Source organism: Dipodomys ordii, unplaced genomic scaffold (genome assembly GCF_000151885.1).
Source record: "Dipodomys ordii isolate 6190 unplaced genomic scaffold, Dord_2.0 Scaffold53, whole genome shotgun sequence".
Taxonomy (NCBI): domain Eukaryota; kingdom Metazoa; phylum Chordata; class Mammalia; order Rodentia; family Heteromyidae; genus Dipodomys; species Dipodomys ordii.
Genome location: NW_012267269.1, coordinates 7,224,503 through 7,246,676, shown reverse-complemented (window position 1 = coordinate 7,246,676; position 22,174 = coordinate 7,224,503). Strand labels below are relative to the sequence as shown.

General features: G+C 39.6%; 1 protein-coding gene and 1 long non-coding RNA gene across 2 annotated transcripts; both read left to right on the top strand.

The window, feature by feature from the left end:
* The first annotated feature begins 1,417 nt into the window (after positions 1-1,417).
* LOC105988994 lies at positions 1,418-7,565 on the top strand. The gene is made up of 3 exons (XR_001175227.1): positions 1,418-1,530; positions 2,130-2,231; positions 7,297-7,565. It is a non-coding gene; the product is annotated as an uncharacterized LOC105988994 (long non-coding RNA).
* An 8,707-nt stretch (positions 7,566-16,272) lies between these two features.
* Positions 16,273-21,561, top strand: LOC105988993 (cyclin-dependent kinase inhibitor 2A-like). Its single transcript, XM_013020780.1, has 3 exons — positions 16,273-16,418; positions 18,735-19,020; positions 21,376-21,561. The coding sequence occupies exons 1-2, from the start codon at positions 16,293-16,295 to the stop codon at positions 19,008-19,010; spliced, it is 402 nt and encodes a 133-aa protein (XP_012876234.1). The 5' UTR covers positions 16,273-16,292; the 3' UTR covers positions 19,011-19,020; positions 21,376-21,561.
* The last annotated feature ends 613 nt before the right edge of the window (positions 21,562-22,174 follow it).

Sequence of the window (22,174 nt, the reverse complement as noted above, 5' to 3'; positions counted from 1 at the left end):
CACTCTGAACCTCACATACACACAATATAGCCTACTCTGCTTTACATAATATCTTACTTGTTACTACATATTATCCATTACTCATGACTAGTAAGCCATTTTAAAATATGAGAAAGTGACATAGCCCATCTTTTAAAAACACACATCTTTTTTACAGCAAAACTGAACATTTGGCTGAGCCTTTTCACTATTGCAAAGTGTCTAAGACAAATTTTTACTTATCACCATGTACTAACTAACACACTCTAGGCCAAACCAAAACTGAATCTCTGTGCCCAAATATCGTAGGACCTCTATCTGCTGCTGATAGAAAATATTTTTGCAGTTTAAATTAGGTAAATAATGGGTGTTTTTTTCTAAACATAAAATTATAATACTAAAAATTTTCACATGTCTAACCACAGTGTTGCCTGTATTTATTAGCCAAAAAGTGCCTACTAGTGCACTTTATAAATAGCCTCACAGGCAAGAAAAACAACTTTGAAACAGTGCATTAAGTATGAAAATGTTCGCTTTCACTCAATTATTCTCAATCTAGGCTTCACTCAGTGATTCTAAGAAGGATCAGTACAGATAGGTAAATAGTCCATATAGTCTGTATTTTCAAGAAATTGAAAATTGCTGGAAATTGTAGCACTATGTTAAATAGTAGTGCAGCTCTTTTCTACAATATTAGTTATGTTTTCTTTTCTTTCATCTTTTCTTTCTTTCTCCCTTTCCATCTTGCTTTCTTTTCTTTCTTTTTCTCCTTTCTCACACACTCCTCTTTCTTTCTTTCTCTTTCTTTTGTTATGAGATAGGATCTCACTGTGTAGCCCAGGCTGATCTGAAACCAGTCTTCTTGCCAAAGCCCCCCAGGTGCTGTTATCAAGGTGTACCCCACCATAGTTGGCTGACAGTTATATTTCTTGCAGATTATTTAATACATTTAACAGACTATGAAGTGGTGACATTGTAAACCTAGGCTTTTTTTTTCCCCAGTGAAATTCTGAACAGGAAGCAATTCTTTTTATTTCCCTCTGCACATGTGCTTGTGTTTTATTGTATGCTTACATGTATGATGGCTTCCTCAGGGACAGAGGGGTCAGGATGGCATTTGCTCTGATCATAATATTTTTTAGGCTTCCCGAGTATTTTGACCATCACTAGTAAACATATTTTCTCTATTCTCAAAGCCTTTCACACTGTAATGATAACAAGACTGATGAGCTAAGAGGTGAACTGAATTGTGGAAGTCTCTCTCGCAGGCTTTAAATTCTGGGAAAGCCTGAGGGGGCTGTGGCTGAAGACAACCAACCTTTGCTTGATTGCCTGCAGTTGTTTTCAAATAAAACTGAGGCCACAGCTCCTCTGCACTAGGCTCCTGCTCTGAGCACTTAGGCCTTGCCTAGGATCTCTTCTCTACTCTGTCCCCCACCACCTCACCAACTGGTCCGCCCCAGGAACAACTTCAGGCTGGCTCACCACCTTGGGAGAGTAATCTTAGAGTATTCCAGAAGATGTCCCCCAGAATCCCAAGGGCACCAGCAGGTAAGAAAGGAATCTTGAAGCACTGTGGTGCTTAAGCATTTCCCCCACCGCATCCTACTTACCCACATTCCCTAACACTCTCTTTGCCCTCCTCCGGTCTCCACTGGCTTCCTGGGGTGAGATACTCTAGGGAAAGTGAAGACCCTTGATTTACTTAGACTCACCTTTGTAGCCTTCTCAAGAACCCCTGCCTCTTCCCCAGTTCTGCAGGTGCCATGTGATCAAAGTAATTGCAGTCTACGGGTTAGAAGAGGAGAGGCTGGAAGCTTCCCCGGGCAGCGAAGGGGGCGAGATCCCCGGTGTGCCCGACCGCATTGTAGGAAAGGGGAGCGGGGAAGGGTGAGAGGCTTGTGCAAGTTCCCAAGCTTGGCTCTGAGGAGGTGGACAGAGGGAAGGAGTCTTTCTCATTTAGAAGAACCGAGGAAGGGGACTCCCGGTCATTCATTCCCTTCCAGACTAGCTAGAGACCTGGACCAACTTCTCTTCTTGGTTCTTGTATGGGTGCAGGACAATGTGGGTGGCCCAGATGGGTTGGTTTTTTTTTTCCTAGTAGTGATACGTCTCCTCAACTTTGTGTGTATTGCAAATATCCCTCTCAGTTAAAACTTTCAAATAGAAGCATTGATAAGAATGAAACAGCAATACAAGATTTACTTCCACAAGCCAACTGATGGAGAAACCCCAGGAATAAGTTTTATTCAGTAAGTTACTTCTAAAGATGTTTTTTTTTTTTTACCCTTTCTAGAAAATACACTCAAACCTCAAACTGAAACAGATTCACCATGTGCTAATTCAAGGCATTGCATTGTATTGAATGCCCAGAAAACCCATACATGTGTACAGTGCTTGGAATTATGAAATGCCAATAGCATCTTTCTAAAAGAGGACTAAAGAAAATATCAGTGCTTTTCAGTGCTTCTCCATACCTTCAGAAATGCATTGTTACTGCATCGCAAAACTACATAATTTGCATATTTCCTCAAAACTACATAATCACAATGAATAAAGGACACATTTTAAAATCCAGGCTACACGATTTAAATTCCCCCAAACCTCAGAACACTTTTTTTAAAAAAGATTTTAAGTTCTAGTTTAATTTTTATATCACAAACACATTGGCTTTGTTCATGAAAATATAAACATTTTCATCACAAAGAACTTTAGTTCTTCAACTGGTTCTTCCCCCGCCCACACCATCAAAACAAAATCTCAAATTACTTAAGTGATTACAAAGTGAGGAGGAATTTAGGAATGACGGAAAAATGTTTTTGATACAACCTGGGGCCTACACAGAAAGGCAAATGCTTTCCTGCTGAGCATGCAATCCTGCTTGGTAAATTTTTTCTTTTCTTTTAGGGGGAAGAGGGTTTGTAGAAATTCAGAACTGTGTGAACAAAGATGCATTTAATCAAATTGAAACTGATATGATTGTACAACCAGGGAAATATAAATAAAATTCTTTTACTTTATTAATTATATATACAAGTAGTCAGAAGTAAAAGCAGTATAGTTAAGGTTACAAGATCACCCTCCCCCCCCCATCTGTTTTAGCAGTTTTGCATGGGGGAATAAGAATCTTCATTTAAAATAAACCCATGAGGTTGATCATCTTATAAGTTGCTGCTGGGATACGTTTGACAAATACGGTTAATATTGTTTTTAAAAAACTTATTTTGTTTACTTTTAAACTGAAGCCCTAGGCTTTTTGATAAGATTTTAAATGTTACCTAGACAATCACACTTTGATCCTAGGAAAGAGGATCTGAATTGTAAGAAGAAAAAAAAATTCACCAAATGAAAAACCCCTTTATTAATAGTTGATCCATGATTTGAATTATATATATTATCTGTAGATATTATATATACTGTGTTATTATATGTAGATGTATTATGTACATTATTATGCACATTAATTATATATAGATATATATAGTCTCTTAGATTTTTACAGTAAGGTTTGTACAGTAGGAATTCATTTGGGGGAGAGAAGACATATTGGTGCTTCATCATTAAGAGCACCAGACAAAAAATATTCACATAAGACACATACAATATAATACCTTTTCAAAATACTCTATGCATTTACCTCTGTTTACCCAAGGTGAGTAAATCTCAATACTTTCTTAAAGATATATCATATAATTCAGGTTTCCTTTCATTATCCCAACTAGATTTGTAATAAACCTGACCACCAAAAATGATTTAAGAGAAAAAAAAACAAAGCACAAATGTTTCACTGGTTAAACTTGTATTTGTTTAAAATCGAGACATATTTTCTGTGAAGTGTCACTGTAACAGAGTAAATCACTAAAGAAGAAAATGGTGAGTCTTTGTGTCTCAGTGAAAACACAGAGTATGTACATTTATAACAAAACCCAGCTTATGGTGACTCCAAATTATGATCAGAATTTGTTTGCTTTCAAGCAACCAGATATCTGATATTATACCAATAACTTTGCTAGATGCAGCAGGAAAACGTTTATGCTTGCTGCATTCTCTGAAATGCCACCATTTTCTTGCCAAATCATCTGACTCAGCAGTTGTGTAACTCTTACCCAATTTTAAAGGAACAGCAGCTATATGCAAAGCAAGGACTATCTTGGATTAAAAACCTTCCATTCTCTTTAGGGAAAAAAAAAGTACTCTTTTAACTTTGCAATAATTAAATTCCCCCATAACATTTGATGTAACTTACATGAAAAATATTTGATGAATATACTCTAACATTTGGTTTTGAAAGGAAATTTATTGAGACCTTGCTCTAAAATATAGAGTCAAGTTCTGTTTCTCCTCAGAAACAAGGAGCTCACAGTCATAGAACAATTCAGGAAACATTATCTCACTTAATTGTCTTAGGTACTATATTTTCACTTTCTCTGTGCAGTTGAATTTGGTTGCTTCTAGGGTAATATATGTATACACACTTTCATTTCTATCTCTCCCAGTTAATTATTGTTCCTTAAGTTGTTTAGCATTTCTTAAGTCATTGTTATACTCAGCATCAGCCACATATATCCCAATAAGTATTTACTAGTTGAATAAATTTAAAAATGTTGAAAAGTAAGGGAACATAATAATAACAGGTTTCAAAGGTTTGAGAAGTCACAGAATCTCCTAAAGTTAACTGAGATCTCCTTATAAGTATAAATTTCTTATTCCTACTTTGATTCAAAAGCAATAAGCCAGAGATCTATTCACCATCACAGGAACCATGTAAAGCATGCAGTAAAATGGTTGTTGTTGTTTTTTGTTTTTTTTTTCAGTGTTCACATGATTAGATTTCATTTCCTCTGCTGCTAGTTGGTGTGGTTTTAAGACCATCCAGTGCTTCCATTTTCTTATCTGTTGTAATAAATAATGTTCATGTAATAAGAGCTAGATAAAAGAGTATATGTAAATATTCACTGTGATCATTCAAGTCACATTAGTTATTATTAAAGTGCCTAACTAAACCATGGTCTTAAAGCATATTAGTTTATTTTTACAATAAATGCCTAAATAATTGAGTTTAATCGTTCAGAGTAGCTCAAAATTCCTCACTTCAATTTTAATGAATGTATACAACATAATAAGATGAATGCCTGGTACATTTCAAGATATCACATAAAAACTGTTAATTTGCCTACTCTTTTATTTATACCTGTATTGAAGACCTATAGTGTATGACTCTACTTAATATATAAAACATATTAAACAATGTCCACAAGTCTCTATTTTCTGAAATACAAAATCAAGGTTTTTTTTTAATTACTAACTTGTCTTTAATATATCAAAATACTTAGTAACCAGGAATCTCAATTTCTAATGGAAGTAGTGAAGGAATTAGATATTTAAGTCCTTCAGAATTGTTCTATTTGAATAAGTTTGGCTAGAATAATTTTCTAAAAATCCTATAGTATAAAAATAGTATGGAGAAGGGTAGAAATATTAAAGTTATCTTTAAAACTGCTAAAAGTATCTTGACAGTAGGTAGCTTTTATATTCTAATAATTTAATAAGAATTTGAAGAAATTATTTAGAAGTAGGGACAAATTATTTAGAAAGCAGAGACAAAATATATTAAACATTACTCTTCCTCAGAATTTGCCCTTAAAAGAGCTACAAAGTATCTTTAGTAGAATTTACCTCCACCAAGGAATGAAAGAGGGTGATTGGACTAAAGGTTCAGAGAAGGTGAAATTAATTTGCAATCTCTCATCTTTTGCTCCTTTTCCCAATGTACATTCCATGTGAAATACAGGTAGGTGGTGAATGGTGGGTGGCAGGAAAGATTGAACACAGTGATACACTCCAGAGTCATTTCCCATGATTTAATGAATTTTCTGTATAATTTCTTCTGTTAAAACTAGGACAGTTATGTTACACAGATGTTTTTAGAGGGTTAAAATTGAAAGAAGAAAAAAATAATTGAAAGAAGGATGAAATAATCACGACTTTGGAAAAGTAGGTTGATGTTCAAACCTTCAGATACCTGCCAGAATAAATAAAAGGAAAAAAAAAGGATCAAAGGAGCAACCAACTTTTGTGGGATACATAATATGGGATTCATAACATGATAGCAAATATCATGAGTGTTCTCCAAACAACTACCACTTATTGAAAGTCTACGATGCATCCAGATTTTTATATAGCTGACATTTTTTATTCACACATTATGAATTTACCCTCTGAGGTAAATTTGATTTTCCTTAATTAGGCAAGGAAACACCTTAGAAAGTTTATATAATTAATTCAAGCCTGAAGTGAGCAGAGGCTCAGACTGTTTACATAATTTACTTAAACTAAGCCAAGGCATAGTAGTAGTGGCTCATGCTTTAATCCCAACTATAGAATCCCCTGCGCTAAAGAGCAGCCTGGGCATTATAGTTAGACTGTATATACATAATGAAGGTTTCATGTCTGAATTCTGAGTAGGATTGTTCCACGACCCTGCACTGCATTTGTGTCCCCTCCACAATTAAGATTAAGAATATGGTTCACATTCCCACCACTCATATGTGTCCAAGTCAAAGTATGTGGCTGTAGCCACAGAAAAAATTTGGAGAGAAGAACTGAGCTTAAAATTTTTGCGCACACACCCAGAAGTTACCAACTGGGTAAACATGGCATGTACTACCCACTCTGTCTTGTTAGGTAAATAAATGAAACGGATGGTTCTTGGACATCAGAGTTCTGCAATATGTATTAAGAGTCTTACCTCTAGGACTGGGGACACGGCCTCAGTGACGGAGTGCTTCTTTAACAACACATGAAATCCTGGGCTTCATTCCCAGCAATGCCAAAAAGGAAAAATCAAGTTTCCTGTACTTAAAGAGGAATGTTATTTATAGTAGCAATTAAAGATACCTTAAATACTATTTGACAAGTTATATTTTTAAGTAGACTCTGACCTTTTTTGGTGGAATATAGTGGGACCCCCTCTTAACTACCATTTATGAAGTATTCTTGGAAAAGCCTGGAAAATGCTCTACTGATCATGAGAATAAAAATCTTCCAAAATTGTGTAAGATTCACAAGGTGAAGACTAGAAAAAGACAAAGAAAGTCTTCCAAAACATTTATGCTTATTACTTCTGTATGGCGCTAGTTTTCATTTTCTTTATGTAGTTCCTTCCTCATTTCTTTCTACACATGTGAGCTATATGGGAGGAGGGGTAGTCAGTGAAAAATAAGATGACTGGATTGTGTGTGTTTGAAAGAATTTAGGGATCCAAATTTCTGTTACTACTCAACAATGTCATAGGTATTATTCTCTCTCCTGAAACAGAAACCCGTCACCTCGAACATCACCTTCCTGCAGCCTGTTTCAGAGCACAATCCTCAAAGAAAAGGAAACATTGCTGAATGGTACACCACAAATGGTGTAAATTAGTCAACAGGAAGCATGTCCATCACAGGGAGAGAATGTAGACTTCTCACACGCCATCAGGGAGCCTTGAGCTTGAACTCCATCTTCCCGTAGTTCATTACCTCGGCACTCTTCACTCTTGACTTTTGTTCTGCTTTATAAAGGAAAGAGAATAACTTCAATTCCACAGGACAGCTTTGGGATTAGAAATGATTTATATAAAACTTCTTTTTTTCCCCATTTGTTTATTGTGAAAATACTGTACAGAGGGGTTACAATTACATGGGCAAGATAATGAGTACATTTCTTATCAAGCATTGTAGCCTCCTCCTTTGTTTACCCTTCACATCCCTTCCCATCCTCCCCCCACCCCCCAATCCTCCCTGTTCCCCACCTCGCCCCCCCTCACCAAAGTTGTAAAGTTCACTTTCGACATAACGACTTGTACATCTCATTGTTGCAATGGGTCCACCTGTATCCCTAGTTAAACGATTTGTTTTTCCCCTTCCCCTCCACAAATTATACCCACATCAAATACAGTGAAAGCAGGGGTTATACTGTGGGGGAGGGACATACAAAGCAACAAAGACATAATCTTATAAATGCATTAGAAACAATCCCATGAAAGAAAAAAAAACATTTGAATACATATCTTAGGGTTCATGTCCCTAACATCACCTTTTCTGCATGACTCAGACATATACTAGATATTGCAAATAAGGGAAACTTTGGGACCTATGTTTCCTCGGGCCTGGCTTACTTCACTTAATATAATTTTTTTCAAGTCTTTCCATTTCCTAACAAATGGGGCAATGTCATTCTTTCTGATGGAAGCATTGAATTCCATTGTGTATATATACCACATTTTCTTGATCCATTCATCTACTGAGGGGCATCTGGGTTGGTTCCATATCTTAGCTATAGTAAATAGTGCTGAAATAAACATAGTTGTGCTGGTAGCTTTAGTGTGGTCTTATTTGTAAACTTTTGGGTAAATGCCCAAAAGTTGGATTGCTGGGTCATAGGGGAGTTCTATGTGGAGTCTTTTGAGGAACCTCCATACTACTTTCCAAAATGGTTGAACAAGTTTACACTCCCACCAACAATACAGTAAGGTTCCCTTCTGTCCACGTCCCCTTATAAAACTTCTTAATAAAACTGCCTGCCACATAGTTAGGATTCAATCAATAAGTGACAGCCATTATGGTTTTCTTGGTAAGTTTGAATGAATTTCTTTTTGTATCTGTTTGTCATTTTGAATCATATACTTTGTTACTTACTTTGTTCTTTAGGATAAGGTTACTTCTCATTCTCAGTACTTTCTATGTATTGAAAGAAACTGTATATGCCCACACCTATATATGTGCTTAGCCTCTGCTTTTCTCTTTTAGTTCTGTCAGCCAAACAAATAGATAAAATAGATATACGTAATTTGTCATAAGAAATTTCTTAAACAGGATGCTTTTAAGTTAAGAGAGTGATTATTTTCATGAAACTTCTTTAGTTCATATCGTGTCTACTTTGGAAATACTTTAGTAATAAAATCACTATGTAGATATTTTTTGCACACAATATAAAAAGCTGCTTTATAACATTTAACACACGTAAGTTTTCCACAAAATGATATTGGTAAGTGGGTGATAGATTCTTTAATAAGTTAACACTTAAACTGGGGTTAAAACATTATAGCTAGCCTATAATTAATTATACATCATAAGTTAAGAATTTTGAGTTTTGTGTACTGCTTAAGCAGAAGATAATTTTTACTACAGTGCTGAATAAGCTGAAATAGTGTAGAGTCCCTTAAAGAGTGCCTTACTTACAGCAAACCATAACAGTGTTACAGTGGGCTTAGTTAAGCAGAGGATCATAAAAAGAAAAATGAAGCATTCTCTATCTTTAAACTTCTAGAAATCTTCTGAGAGAAGAAGGAAGCATGCTCTGTCTTGAAACTTTTAGATATTCTATTAAGAAAAATATTTCTATTAAGGAGATATTTCTTCTCTTAAAAAAATCTATTTGTAGGTCTGCTCTATTTTCTCAAAGATCTCTCCTTATGAAAGGTATGCTTTATCCTCAAGGAAAATAATTTCCTTGCCATTTTTCAATTAAGAGTTTCTTTCCTTGTTTAAATGTTTTAAAATAAGATTTGACAGACAAGCTTGGCTTTTTTACTCAGAATTTTGTGAGGAACAATTTTCTTCTTGGAGGTGAACAACAATCTCTTAAAGGAGAGTTGTTATTATGCCCACTTTATAGAGGAAGACATTGACGCTAGAAGAAAGTGTCAGTTGTTCAAGTGGGTGATAGAAATTAACCGGGACTGTCATTTCCTTTCATTAGTGTCTTTGTGAAAGAAACCATAGGGGATTTCTGGAATTATTCTTCTGTTTCTTTGCCTTTAAATAATTTAGTCTTTGGTCTAGTATCTTCTGCTAGAAACCAACTATCTAGGCTTAACACCACTGGACTCAAAAAATCCACTACTGAGTATATATCTTCCTCTAACAATTTATTTCCTAATGAACTCCCCTTAATTATGGAATATTATCCAGACCCTGAAAATATAATTATTTTCCATGCAAGTACAGGTCTAAATTATGTTATCGGAGTGCATCAACCCAGTGTCTGGCCCCTATACTTATAGTGGACGCTTCCTTCATGAACTCACCTCCTCAGTTGGCCAGAACTTTCTCCAGAGAGGCAAATGCAACATACTAATCATGGTTGTTACCCATCCATGCTCTTAACTAGCCACAACTTCAAGCCTGGTTCCCAGCACTTGACTCCGTTACTCTGTCAAATGCATGTAACTCTGAGAAAAATACCTTAACTGTGTTAGATTCATTAGAATGGGTAATGTATGCTAATCTATTTCTCTGAAGAACACAATTCAAACAAATTGTAGAGTATGAACACAGACATGGACATCCAGGGTTTTATTTATGCCCCAGAAGCAACAGAATTTTCTGTGTGTTTCTCAGAGGTAGTTTAATGATATATTATTTTAACCTCAAACTTTATTTTTTTCTTGTTAATAATGCTGTTAAAAATGGAAAGAGCTATGCATGCACGTGCTAAGCTAAACAGCTTTTGTGTGCGTGTGCGTTATTTTAATGGATAGAAAAGCTTCATAAGATGTAAAGCCCACTTTGAAGATTATGAATATAAAAGCTAAAAATAGAATCAATAGGGATTGGAGGCATGGCTCAGGTGGTAGAGCCAATGAGTGAAAGCATTAGATCAAGAATTCCAGTACTGATCTGTGACCCCCCCCAAAAAAAAGTATCAAAGGACTTCACAATCAAAAAGCAGTTCATTAGATACCTAAGACCCTCACTTGGTCCAAGTCCAGAGCTATTTCTCATTTCTTTTATTTTCCTAACAAAATCATCTTGCCTATCAAATGAGATGATTGAATATCACACTTGACAATCTTGTAAAGCCTTGTTAGATTCTGAACCTAAGTTCAGACTTAAATAAATTTCTATATTTTATATATTAAATTCATATTCAACATCTACTAGTATACTATTCCTTGTTTATAGAGGTTCCACAGCATTGTAAGACTTTCTTTAGTTGAGTAGTTAAGTGTTCCTTCATAGCTGTGTCCCCCAGTCTGGTAGGCTTTCCAAACTTTTCAGCAGTTAAACTTCCTGACCCATTACCTTAATCTCTTGTAAACAAGGCACTCTCCTCACTTGCACAAAGAAATATGTCAGTCAACTCCCTCCCTGATCTGATCTTTTCTTCCTCATATCTATCTGTATCTTCTGCAGCGAAATACGTGGCTTCCCTAGTGACTCAGATTCTGTTTCTTCTCTGCATTTGAGAAACTTTGAGACTTCTGTAAGACCCAGTCAGCTTTCCTCCCTCTCCTCCCTCTGCCTCTACCCCTTATCCCCATCTGGATCACCATTCCTCCCCCTCTTTCCCTCCACCTTCCCTCTCCTTCACCGGGCACTCCCTCTCCCTTCCCTCCCTCTTTTTCCCCTCCCACTTTCTTCCCCCTCTTCTTCCCCCTGGCACTTTCCCTTGGGGGGAAGGAGGGATGTGCACGCACACACTCGTCTACCTCAATCCACCTACTTGAACTGTCACAACCAAGGAGGGAAAGCATGTAGTCCCCACAGTGTCCTGCTTCTTGCCATCCCATTCACTTCTAGACTTCCTTTTGACTCACTGAGCCATCCTATGTAAGATTCCTTTGCATGATAGAAACAGGGCCCTGCTCTGGCTAAGCAAGTGCTTCACCACTGAGCTATGTCCCCAGACTCCTCTACCTTTGTGAGTCACCCTCCCTGCTTCCTTCTGGAATGCATACTTTAATCCCTACATCTGCTAAGTGAGGCCCTTGCTATTAATTACCCTCCCCCCCCCACAGATGAGAAAACAAGGCTCTGAGCTGGTTCAAAGTTAGAAAATAAATAGGCAGAAAAGTCAGGGTTGAGCTCAGGCAGTTCAATTCTAGAGTCCATTTCTTTAACCTACCTCATCTTCATACCCTGCCTTATTTTTTTTTTTTTTAGCTAATTGAGTGAATTAACAAGTAGGACTCTTTTTAAATGATGTATCAGAATTGAGGCAGGTTTAAATTTCATAATATATCATTTTCAAAACTACAAAGGCGAACATATCTAAAAAAAATACCATGACATTTTCAGGGAAGAGGAGAACTAAGTACAGGATAATAATAACCATTAACACACTTTAGAAGTAAATGGCTTTTTGACCTACAACATCTTAATTTAGACTAGTGAAATCAGAAGTCGGTTTCATTAATACCAGGGGCCTGAACTTCATATTTAAGTTCATCTGGAGTATTAGTCTGATTGAGATAGATGAGTACACTGGGAATCTGATAGGTTTAAAACAAACTAGAAAATTTTTCACATTAAGGATCCACACAATATTTATAATAGATAACAGGGTCACCTTCCAGCACAAAAGTGTCATAATCTTTTGTTAGCTTTGCTGGAAAAATGAAGTTAGTGTACATATATCTAAAACCTAGTCTTGCCATTTCCAATACACTTAACCTCTACATATGCATCACCTAATGAGTGCCATACTGGTTCTAGGGCTTGAACTCTGCTCAGGTGCTGCCCAGAACTTTTGTGCTCAAAGCTAGTACTTACCATTTGACCTACAGTTCCACTTCCAGCTCTTTTGTTAATTATTGGAGATAAGAGTCTAGTCAGCACTAGAGGCTCATGCATGTAATTCTCAGGATGCTGAGACCTGAGGATTACAGTTCAAAGCCAGCCTGGACAGGAACATCCAAGAAACCCTTAACTCCAATTAACCAACAGAAAACCAGAAGTGGAGCTGTAGTTCACAGCAATAGAGCACTGTCCATGAGCTCAGGCACAGTGCCCAGGCCCTGAGTTCAAGACCCACAACCAACAACAGCAAAAAAGAAAAAGAAAGGAACAGAGAGAGAGAGAAAGAAAAGAAAGAGAGAGGGGGAGGGAGGGAAGGAAAGGAAAGAAAAAAGAAGTCTCACAGGCTTTCCTGCCCAGACTGGCTTCAAACTGGGACCTTCAGATCTCAGCCTCCTGAGTAGCAAGGATTACAGGAGTGAGCCACAGGTGCCCAGCTCCAAAGAATAGTTTTAATGGTGTAGCTCCCATTTTCTTCCTTCCTTCACCAGTAGCCTGATATTCATTGTATAGGAGCTGAAAAAGTTCTTGATTTAGGAATCAATAGCTGAATTGTCCCCGAATTCAGTTTTACACAGAAATACATATGTAAGTGAACACACATTTTAGAAAACATTACAAGACATCTAGAAAAATGCTTGCCACACTTAAACTTAAATTCTCTTTATGTGAATTATTTAATCCCTTCCCATATTGAGCCTCGAATCCCATTCTCATTTGTGCTTAACAGTTTGGAAATTTCTGAGAGCTAAAACATATTTCTTTTTCATTCTCATATTTTCCTTGTCTACTTCTTCTCTTAAGTCCAGAAGATATCCAATTTTTAACAGAAACTGTGATTTACCAATCCAACATCCACTTCAACTTGTTCCTTCCATCTTACTCAAGCATCAGTGTTAATGTGTCCCAGACAGCTCTCTGTAAGTGTTATAAGGATTTTTTCCATCCTTCCTTACTTGTAGGAATGGCCAGAGAAAAATCCAACCTGTTCAGTCCTATGTTCTTCAGGTTTAAAGTAAGTTGAAATAGATAACATACCTAAATGATTTACTAATCTCTTCTGGTCACTCCAAATAGGGATCAAAGAGTCCTGTAACAGCACAAACAAGAGAGCTAGCTGCATTCTATGACCTACCACAGCACACTCTGGGAAGCACCTATACTAAAATGGACTGGAACTTTTGATGCCACCTGATCCTATCACCAGACTTTAAAACAGGTTCAATCTGGATGCTACATTCAAGCTTCTTGGAAAATGATATTTACAAAAATGACATCTAAAAAATGACATTTAAAAAAACTAAAAGCAATATAAAGTTCCTTCCCTAGAATCAATGTCCTTTGACAAGAGCCTTGTGAGTTAGATGACATTGTTCTAGAAAAAGACTAAAATTTCTCTTCTTAATTTTTCAACCTGCCTCTGATGTGAATGCCAAAAAAGAACAACCAAAAAAGAAAAAAAAGGAAAGGAAGAAATAAATATGGAGCATTCAAAAGCAAATAATTAAATCTGCATGCAAAAACAAACACAAAAATCTCCCCAAGTTAATTTGGAAAATGCAAAAAAAAACCCACCTAATTATCTGTTACTCTTTATGCTGTATTTATACTTTGAATTATAGTAGTGATAACAACAGAATTATACAATAGTTTATTCAAAGTCAATTTAAAGTCATTAGAGTTTGGTTCAGCCGTAAAGCTGAGTAAAGTTCAAACCTTAGTAAAAAAAAAAAAAAGATCCTAAACTCAATTTCATATGTGGTACAGATAAAACAAATCTCTTACAGTAAACTTAACTGCTTTAATCAGAATAACCTATCCTTAACATTCTTCAATGAAATTCCCTATCACACACATGTTATTAACTGCCTAATAATTATTTAATACATACTTAGCTTGTTATTTGAAGGCTAGCCATTGGCTTTTTGTTTTTGTTTTGTTGTTTTGTTTTGTTTTGTCATGGGGCCTGAATTCTGGGCCTGAGTGCTGTCCCTCAGCTCTTCAGCTCCAGGCTAGCACTCTACTGCCTGAGCCACAGACCACTTCTGGCTTTTTCTGCTTATATGGTACTGAGGAATCAAACTCAGGGCCTCATGCATGCAGAACAAGCACTCTACCACTGAGCCACCTTCCCAGCCCCAGTCATAAGCATTTTAATTGACATTATTTTAAAAAAGCATGTTTTGCTGCGGAACTGCTTCTGAAACAAAGAAGCAGCCTGAGTCAGCAAGACAGGTCAAACAGGGACTGAAATATTTAAGTAGGCATAGATTATACAGTAGACAGAGGAAACATATGTTTAACGGACCAGCACAATCTAAGCAATCTAATTTTTTAATGTGTGCTGTTAAAAGCATAACAGCAATACCCAGAGGTTTAAATTTGCAGTTTTAAATTTGTAGTTCTTTTTCCTTGCTATACTCTAGTTCGGTCTAACTTTTCATTATACAATGCAAGGATGGACAAGGGAATGTACTGCCTTCAAGTGATCTCTTGGTCTTTCCCTTTATCTAACGTATAATATATTAATTAGTATAACATAACACACATATATAGTATTCCCTTTATACAACTGTCCAAAGCATTTTCTTCTCTGCCTGACGAGAAGACAACCAGTAGTGTTTTCCTACTTGCTTACAAGCAGAATTTCCCCCATCTCTTTAAGAGCCAGCCTTTATTATATAAGGCAACACACACTTCAGAAAAACCCTGGCTGGGACAGACCTCCATTTTGCAACCAGGAGGGAGTGACTAGCAGGCTGACTTGCCAAAGAAGAATTCTGAGTTGTATTTCTGGCATACCACCTCTGCCGTGAACCTAGTGCCGAAAGCTATGTAGAGGAGGAGAAAGAGTCACTTGAAACAAAGCGAGGTCATACCGGCTATACCGACCTTTCGATGGGGCCCCTACCAACAGGAGGGAAATGGCTTTGCCTTTTCTTCTGATTAAAGGAGGAAGCAGGACTGGATTTGGGGTGGCTTGGTGGTGGAGTGCTTGCCTAGCTTGCACGAAGCCCTGGGCTTCCATTCCTCAGTACCACAGACATAGAAAGAGCCAGTGCCACTGTGGTTCAAGTGGTGGAGTGCTAGACCTGAGCAAAGAGAACCTTAGGGGCAGCCTGCGCCCAGGCCCCGGTTTCAAGCCCCACGACTGGCACCAAACAAAAAACTGAGCTTGATATTAAACAACACCTACTTTAAATTGGGCAGTGAAGAAGCCCTCCTGGGTGTTTTCTTTTTTGCACTGAGAGGCTGTGGCACTGGGGAGGAAGGAAACAGGGGGAAACTGACTCCCTGCTGTGGCAGAGAAGCAGATCAGAAACCCCTGTGAGCCTTTCCAGCGCGGCCGGAAGGCGCGGCGTGGAGGAAGGGAGTGGAGTGCCGCCCGCGCGCAAGCGCGCGCGGCGGAGCCGCAGGTGGGGAGGGAGCTTCTTCCATCGCTGGCCCCGGCCCGCGGCTGGCAAGGCTCGGGCCGAGTGCCCCCCTCACCTCCGCCCCCCCCTCGATTTTACCGAGGACCCCTGAATTCAGGGGTGTCCTAGTCACGTTCCTTTCTGCGCACGCAGCGCCTCCCACGGTGGCAGGCCTGCGCGGTCGGGCGGGGTGGGGTGGGGACGTCGGGGGGGGGACCGCCGCTGCCAATCGTGGAAGGGGCGGCGTGGTCACCCGAGGGCGGGGAGGATGGGGTGGGTCGCCCGCGCTGGCCAGCCGGGGAAGTGCAGGGGGAGAAATCAGCCCGAGGTTGGGAGCAGCATGGAACTCTCCGGAGACCAGCTGGCCACGGCCGCGGCCCGGGGCCGCGTGGAAGAGGTGCGGGCGCTGCTGGAGGCCGGGGTGGCCGCCGACGCAGTGAACCGTCAAGGGCGCAGGCCGATTCAGGTAGGAAAGCCCGGAGGATCGGGTCAGCCCAGGAGAAATGCAACCAGGTAGCGCCCCGACTCAACCCCGAAAAGACACCATTTCCTGGGGTGGGGGTGGGGGGAGTTTTTGATGTGTGTGGGGAGGTTGGAAACCGGCGTCTCAGGATTCTCGGTACTTATGAAGCCTTGGAAGGAAGAAGGTACAAGGGTGGCAGTGTGTGTGTGTGTGTGTGTGTGTGGAGGGGGGGTCTGTGTCTGTCCGTGTCTGTGTCTGTGTCTCTTTGTGTCTGTTGTGTCAGATTGAGTTTTCCACGCTCTCAGATACAAAAAAAAAATGTATTTGGAACCTGTCTTCTTCCTGCATAAGGGAGATTTCGTTGGAAATCTGCCTTGTATATTGGAATACATGTCGACCAAAATTATTGAGAAACTGTATCTTGAGTTGCTTTTTGACTGCTAGAGGTAAATTTAGTAAGTAAAAGGCAAATGTATGAACAAAACCAGCGAACTCGCCTGACATATGCCTTAGGTAACTTCTGGAGGGTATAGCTCTACTATCTGCTATTTTAAAACTTAGTTGACATGTGCTTTTGGGATATAATTCAATTTCTTATTGTTGAGACATGTAGTTCCTTCCCTGTTGTCCTTCGTTCGGTTTTGTGTCACCGGGTGTGTTTGCTTTCAATTCTTCCAAAATTTCAAGTTGAATAAAATTCTTCCCAGCAGTCAGCATTACAACCGATGGCAACCATTACTTCTCATTCTAAGAAAAGAAAATTTATCTGAAATGAATGAAAAAAAATGGATGATTAGTTTTGACTTGGTTAGTAGGAGAAGAAAGAGGAAATGGTTTTGGTTTTGAACTTCAACCAGATTGCTGCGTGACACAAATATCAGTTTATAGAAAATTCAGATTAATGTATTATTAAATTTATTAAAGAGTCCTCTATTTTTTTTTTTACTTTGGACTGCTATTCCAGTTTAAATATGGGTTACATTCCAGTTTCTTCATACCATAAAATATGTGAAAAACTTTTAAGGTAAAGCCAATTACCAAAATGAAGTGTTTCATCACATTAGGACACTGAATTGCAATTTTTTTTCTGGCTTTCTGTATTTGTAATTTAGTTAAATTATATTTTGCTTGGTTATCTTTTAGAAACTAAAACAATTTCATTTTCAGTAAGATTCAGTCGCAATAGTATAATTCATTTTTGTTCCATGGTGTAGAAAAAAATACTGGATTCAGTTTAATGGGACACGGAGCATAATAAAAATAAGCAATTCCTGTTTGAAAGTCTCTGTCTTTGAGCTAATATAATCAAATAATACAAATGCCTACCACCACCACCCATTATATAATATATTGCAGCCTTCTTTTAACATTTTTCTTTAGAAATGACTTTATTTCAAAGATGAGTTAGGAATTGATAGTTATGCTTCTTATTATTGCTTGAATTATCACAAATGTAGTTATCTCACCAAACAAAACCATTTATAATTCTAGACATCTGAAATTAAATTTAATTGATATGGTGCATTCATTCCTTTGGGGAGCGCTAAGAAGGAATTTTTTCTTTCTTTCTTTTTGTCAGTGGCGGGGCTTAAGCTCAGGGCTGGCCACTGTCCCTGAGCTTTTTGGCTGAAGGCTAGAGCTCTGCCACTTTGAGCCACAGATTTCCGGTTTACCAGTGGTTAACTGGAGAAGAAGGTCTCCTAGACTTTCTTGCCCTGGCTGGCTTGGAACCACGATCTTCAGACCTTGACCTCCCAAGTAGCTGGGCTTACAGACTATGAGCCACCAGCATCCAGCAAAAGAAGGATGTTTAAAAATAATTTCCCTGATTCTCACAGCTCTACGTTTGTGGCCTCTGTCTCTTCTCTCTGCCCTCCCCCACCACCCCAAGATCATCTGTGAAAATTTGGTGAAATGTTATTACCACAGGAAAAAATTTTAGGACCACTTTTTCTCATTTTATGCTTGGAAAAATATAAGTTTTACATTTCAGGAAGATCACAACCTTTTATGAGAAGGTTAATTCGTGCAAACACACGCACCACATGCCTTTTAATCATTATCATGTCTGCGCTAATATCCACATGGGAACTACACAGAATCCCAGAGCCTAAGAATTTCTTCACAAAATGAGAGGAAATATACAGGAAATGGGTCTGAAGTAAAAGCCAGTTCCTCCCTGCACGTGTAGCCTGCGTGTAGGCGAAGAAGACGGCAGCGGGATTCCATGTGTGCGGAAACATGAAATGGACATTTGCTTCTTTCGAATCAGCCATTTCCAGCACCCTGTCCTGACCAGTGTCCCCCATCTCCCCACAGGTCATGATGATGGGCAACACCCGCGTGGCAGAGCTGCTGCTGCTCCACGGGGCAGAGCCCAACAGGGTGGACCCCGCCACCCTCACCCGACCCGTGCACGACGCGGCCCGGGAGGGCTTCCTGGACACGTTGGTGATGCTGCACCGGGCCGGGGCGCAGCTGCATGTGCGCGATGCCTGGGGCCGGCTGCCCGTGGACCTGGCTGAAGAGCGGGGCCACTGGGAAGTCGCGCGATACCTGCGCGCGGCTGCTAGGGCCCCTGAGAGTGGCAGCTAAGTGAATTCAGGTGAGACCAGTGGTCCAAGGATTGGAGAGAGAGCGGTTTCCGAAGGGAAAGTTGCGTTGGTTCGGGTTCGCTCAAGCTCACACCCCTTGCACATTAACAATGGTAGAGCCAGAGCCAGAGCAGCAGAGAAGTTGCACCTCCAAAAACATACTTACAAAAGCCCAACTGCTCCTCTCCAGTACCACCCAAGTTTTCCCCATTCGCAAACCTTTGTCACCAGGCCAACTCCATAATTTCCAAGAAAATCTGCCTCTCTGCCTTAGGCAGTGTTTCCCAAAGATTCTCTAAAGGATCGTAAGGGTACCTGGGGTGGAGACTCCCCAGTCGGCTCTGAGAGACCCTGGCCTTCCCTCCTCCAGGCTGAAATCTTCCATTGCTAGGAGACAGATAAGTCTCCTAGAATCGCAACCTTTCTCCATTTCACTCCTTCATGAATTTCAAAGCCTTACTCTGGCTGCTTCTCCAATCTGCTCACCAGACTTCTGTTTATCCCAGTGGCTGGCTTTACTTTGGGTTTTGCTGAAGAGAGAATAATTTTATATACAGTACTAGTCGTGGGGCTTGAACTCGGGGGTCTGAGCACTGTTCCTGAGCTTTTGTGCTCAAGGCTAGCACTCTATCACTTGAGCCACAGCTCCACTTCTGGCTTTTTTGGTGGTTAATTGAAAATTAAGAGTCTCCTGGATTGGGCTGACTGACACAATTATCCTCAGATCTCAGGCTCCTGAGTAGCCAGTAGCTACTTTCAAAATATTTATTTATTTCATATTTAAACAACATTGTATGTGATTTTAAATAATGCTTAAAATTATTCAATATCTAAATAACTTTAAACCAAAATAGCTATATCTGGCAACATGAAATTAGCATGAATAAGTGGAACATGACTTCAAAAATATTTAAATTTATCCTATTTTGGCTTAGAACTGGGACTTCAGAGAGCCTTGGGGACAGAGTGGAATCTAGCCCAAGGCAATTAGATAAGAAGTTCACAAAACACTGCAAAACCTGAGCTTTGAATAGGAAGTAAAAGGTGAGAAGATCTTTAACCTAGCCACTCTTTATCTTAGCTCTCCTCACACATTCAAGTAGAAGGAAAGACCAGTGTTGCTCTGAAGTTGACTTAAGAAAGGAGAGACCATCAAAGGTAGTTGTCTACCTTGAATGGCAACAAATGAGTACATTTTTTTTAACCTTGTTGAAGATAGAACCCAGGGTCTCACAATACTAGGCAAGCACTCTACCACATAACTCCACCTCCTCCTGTAGAGCTGATTTCTAATTTGTATCTCTAGATAATGTCTAATACTTAAGGCGATGTTATGACACTGAGTTGTTGGAGAATAATTATTAGGAAACAATGCTTACATATTTTATACAGTGGCAACCATGTTCTAACTAGATTTCCCAAGGGAGATTAGTTAAACCCACATATACAAAACCCAGGAGTAAGGAGGTGGACTTCAACTTCTCTTTTTTGTTGTTGTTGTTTGTTTCCAGTTGGAGGAGAGTTTGGGGCTCAAACCCAGGCCTTTGTGTATGCTAGGGAAGGAAGTTCCTTGAAGCTACATCTTCAGCCCAGATTGATTCTTTAGTGAAAAACATTAAGTGATTTGTGCTGGAACACAAAGATGAACAAGACAGAACTGGAGGTCTGCCTTCATAGATCTTACATTCTGGGAAACAGACTTTAAATACATTAAGAACCTAATTTAGAAAAGTAAGCTTGTAAAATCAGGCCGGTAAGGGTGAACAGGAAGAACTTATAGGGGTTAGAGAAATGGATGGGCAGGAGAGTTGCCCTGGGTTCAGTTTTAAGGCAAAGACTGATAGAGCTTGGAGGGTTAGGCTGACTTAGTGACCCTGAGCAGTCTTTGAGTACATTAGAGAGGGCAGAAACCAGATCTTATAAGACTCCAGTAGATAAAAGAATTGCCTGTTTTGTTCTGCAAATGTAGCTGAAGCTAATGGTTTTGGGGGGTGCATGAGGCAAGGGACTTCTGGTTCTTTCTGTACTAGTTTAGATGCAAAAAGATGTCTATGATTGCAAAAACGGGAGGCTCCTTTGTGCCCTACTGCTAGAGCAGTGCAGCATAAGAACTTAGTCTTCCTGCACCCTCGTGGGTGGGGCCACATGGGGACAAGTCTGCCAGGCTGCTTGGGGAGTGTTGCAGGACTGGCATTTAGAAAGGACACACAAATCTAAGGCAGGGCAAGTGGATGTCCAAAAAGCAAGGAAGACATTTGGAGTATCCTGTCCCAAACCTTCAGAATATCTGGAGGGGAGGAATACAGGAGAATTGGGAGGAACTGGCAGCTGGTTTTTGACTTCTGGTTTCTTTTTGCTTTCTGCAGGCAGGCCTGATGTCCACGCTCCAGCTCAAAAGATGGAAGATTGCCAGACCTGTGCCACCTCATCTAATGCTGCTCTGCTTTTTTTTCTCCCTGCTTTTTTTTTTTTGCATTGCCTCCCTGCCCCTGCAAACTTCCATTTTTGTTATCGCTTATATAACACTATAAAAGGTCTTTTTAAAGCCCAAACCGTATTCTTGCCTTTTGATTGAGTGGGAGCTTGGGGGGGGAGGGTGAGGACCCTCCCTAGGGTCCTCAGGTTATATATGCATGAGAACTTCCTTTTTCCTCACCTTCCCAGGTGCCCACCAACACCCTGGAAGGCTCAAAGTAGTCACAGGGCCTTGGCTTTTCTCAGATCAATTCGCCAGGATTTAGTAAAAAGATGTCTTCAGTCAACATTTATTGAGGGCCTAGTACGGCTTCACATATGAGCCAGTGTAAAAACCATAACTTGAATTTCCTGGATCGAAGACACTGCGCGCTAACCCATTGCTCCACTGGATCATTTTCTGAATATCCGCTCCCCCTCCCCAAATAGCTCTTAGGAAAATGCTGCTGTTAGAATACAACACGAACTATAAGAAAAGAGCCAGTCTCTTTCCCAGGATTCCCACGGTCAATTCAGAATTTTTACTTCTCGCGTTTCTCCGCATTTCCGGGAAGATCTTCCAAGTCGCTCGCTCTGCGCCGCCATCCTCGGGTTACCACTCAGTTCTTTGGTTTATTTTAGGGCAATTGTCTCCGATGTGCCAAGTTCTTTCGCAGATGCCAATGCCTGTTGCTCAGACTTTCCATGTCC

Coding starts and splice junctions, on each gene's coding strand:
- LOC105988993 (XM_013020780.1), top strand. CDS start 16,293: ATGGAACTCTCCGGAGACCAGCTGGCCACGGCCGCGGCCCGGGGCCGC. Junction 16,419..18,734: donor AAGGGCGCAGGCCGATTCAG/GTAGGAAAGCCC, acceptor ATCTCCCCACAG/GTCATGATGATGGGCAACAC.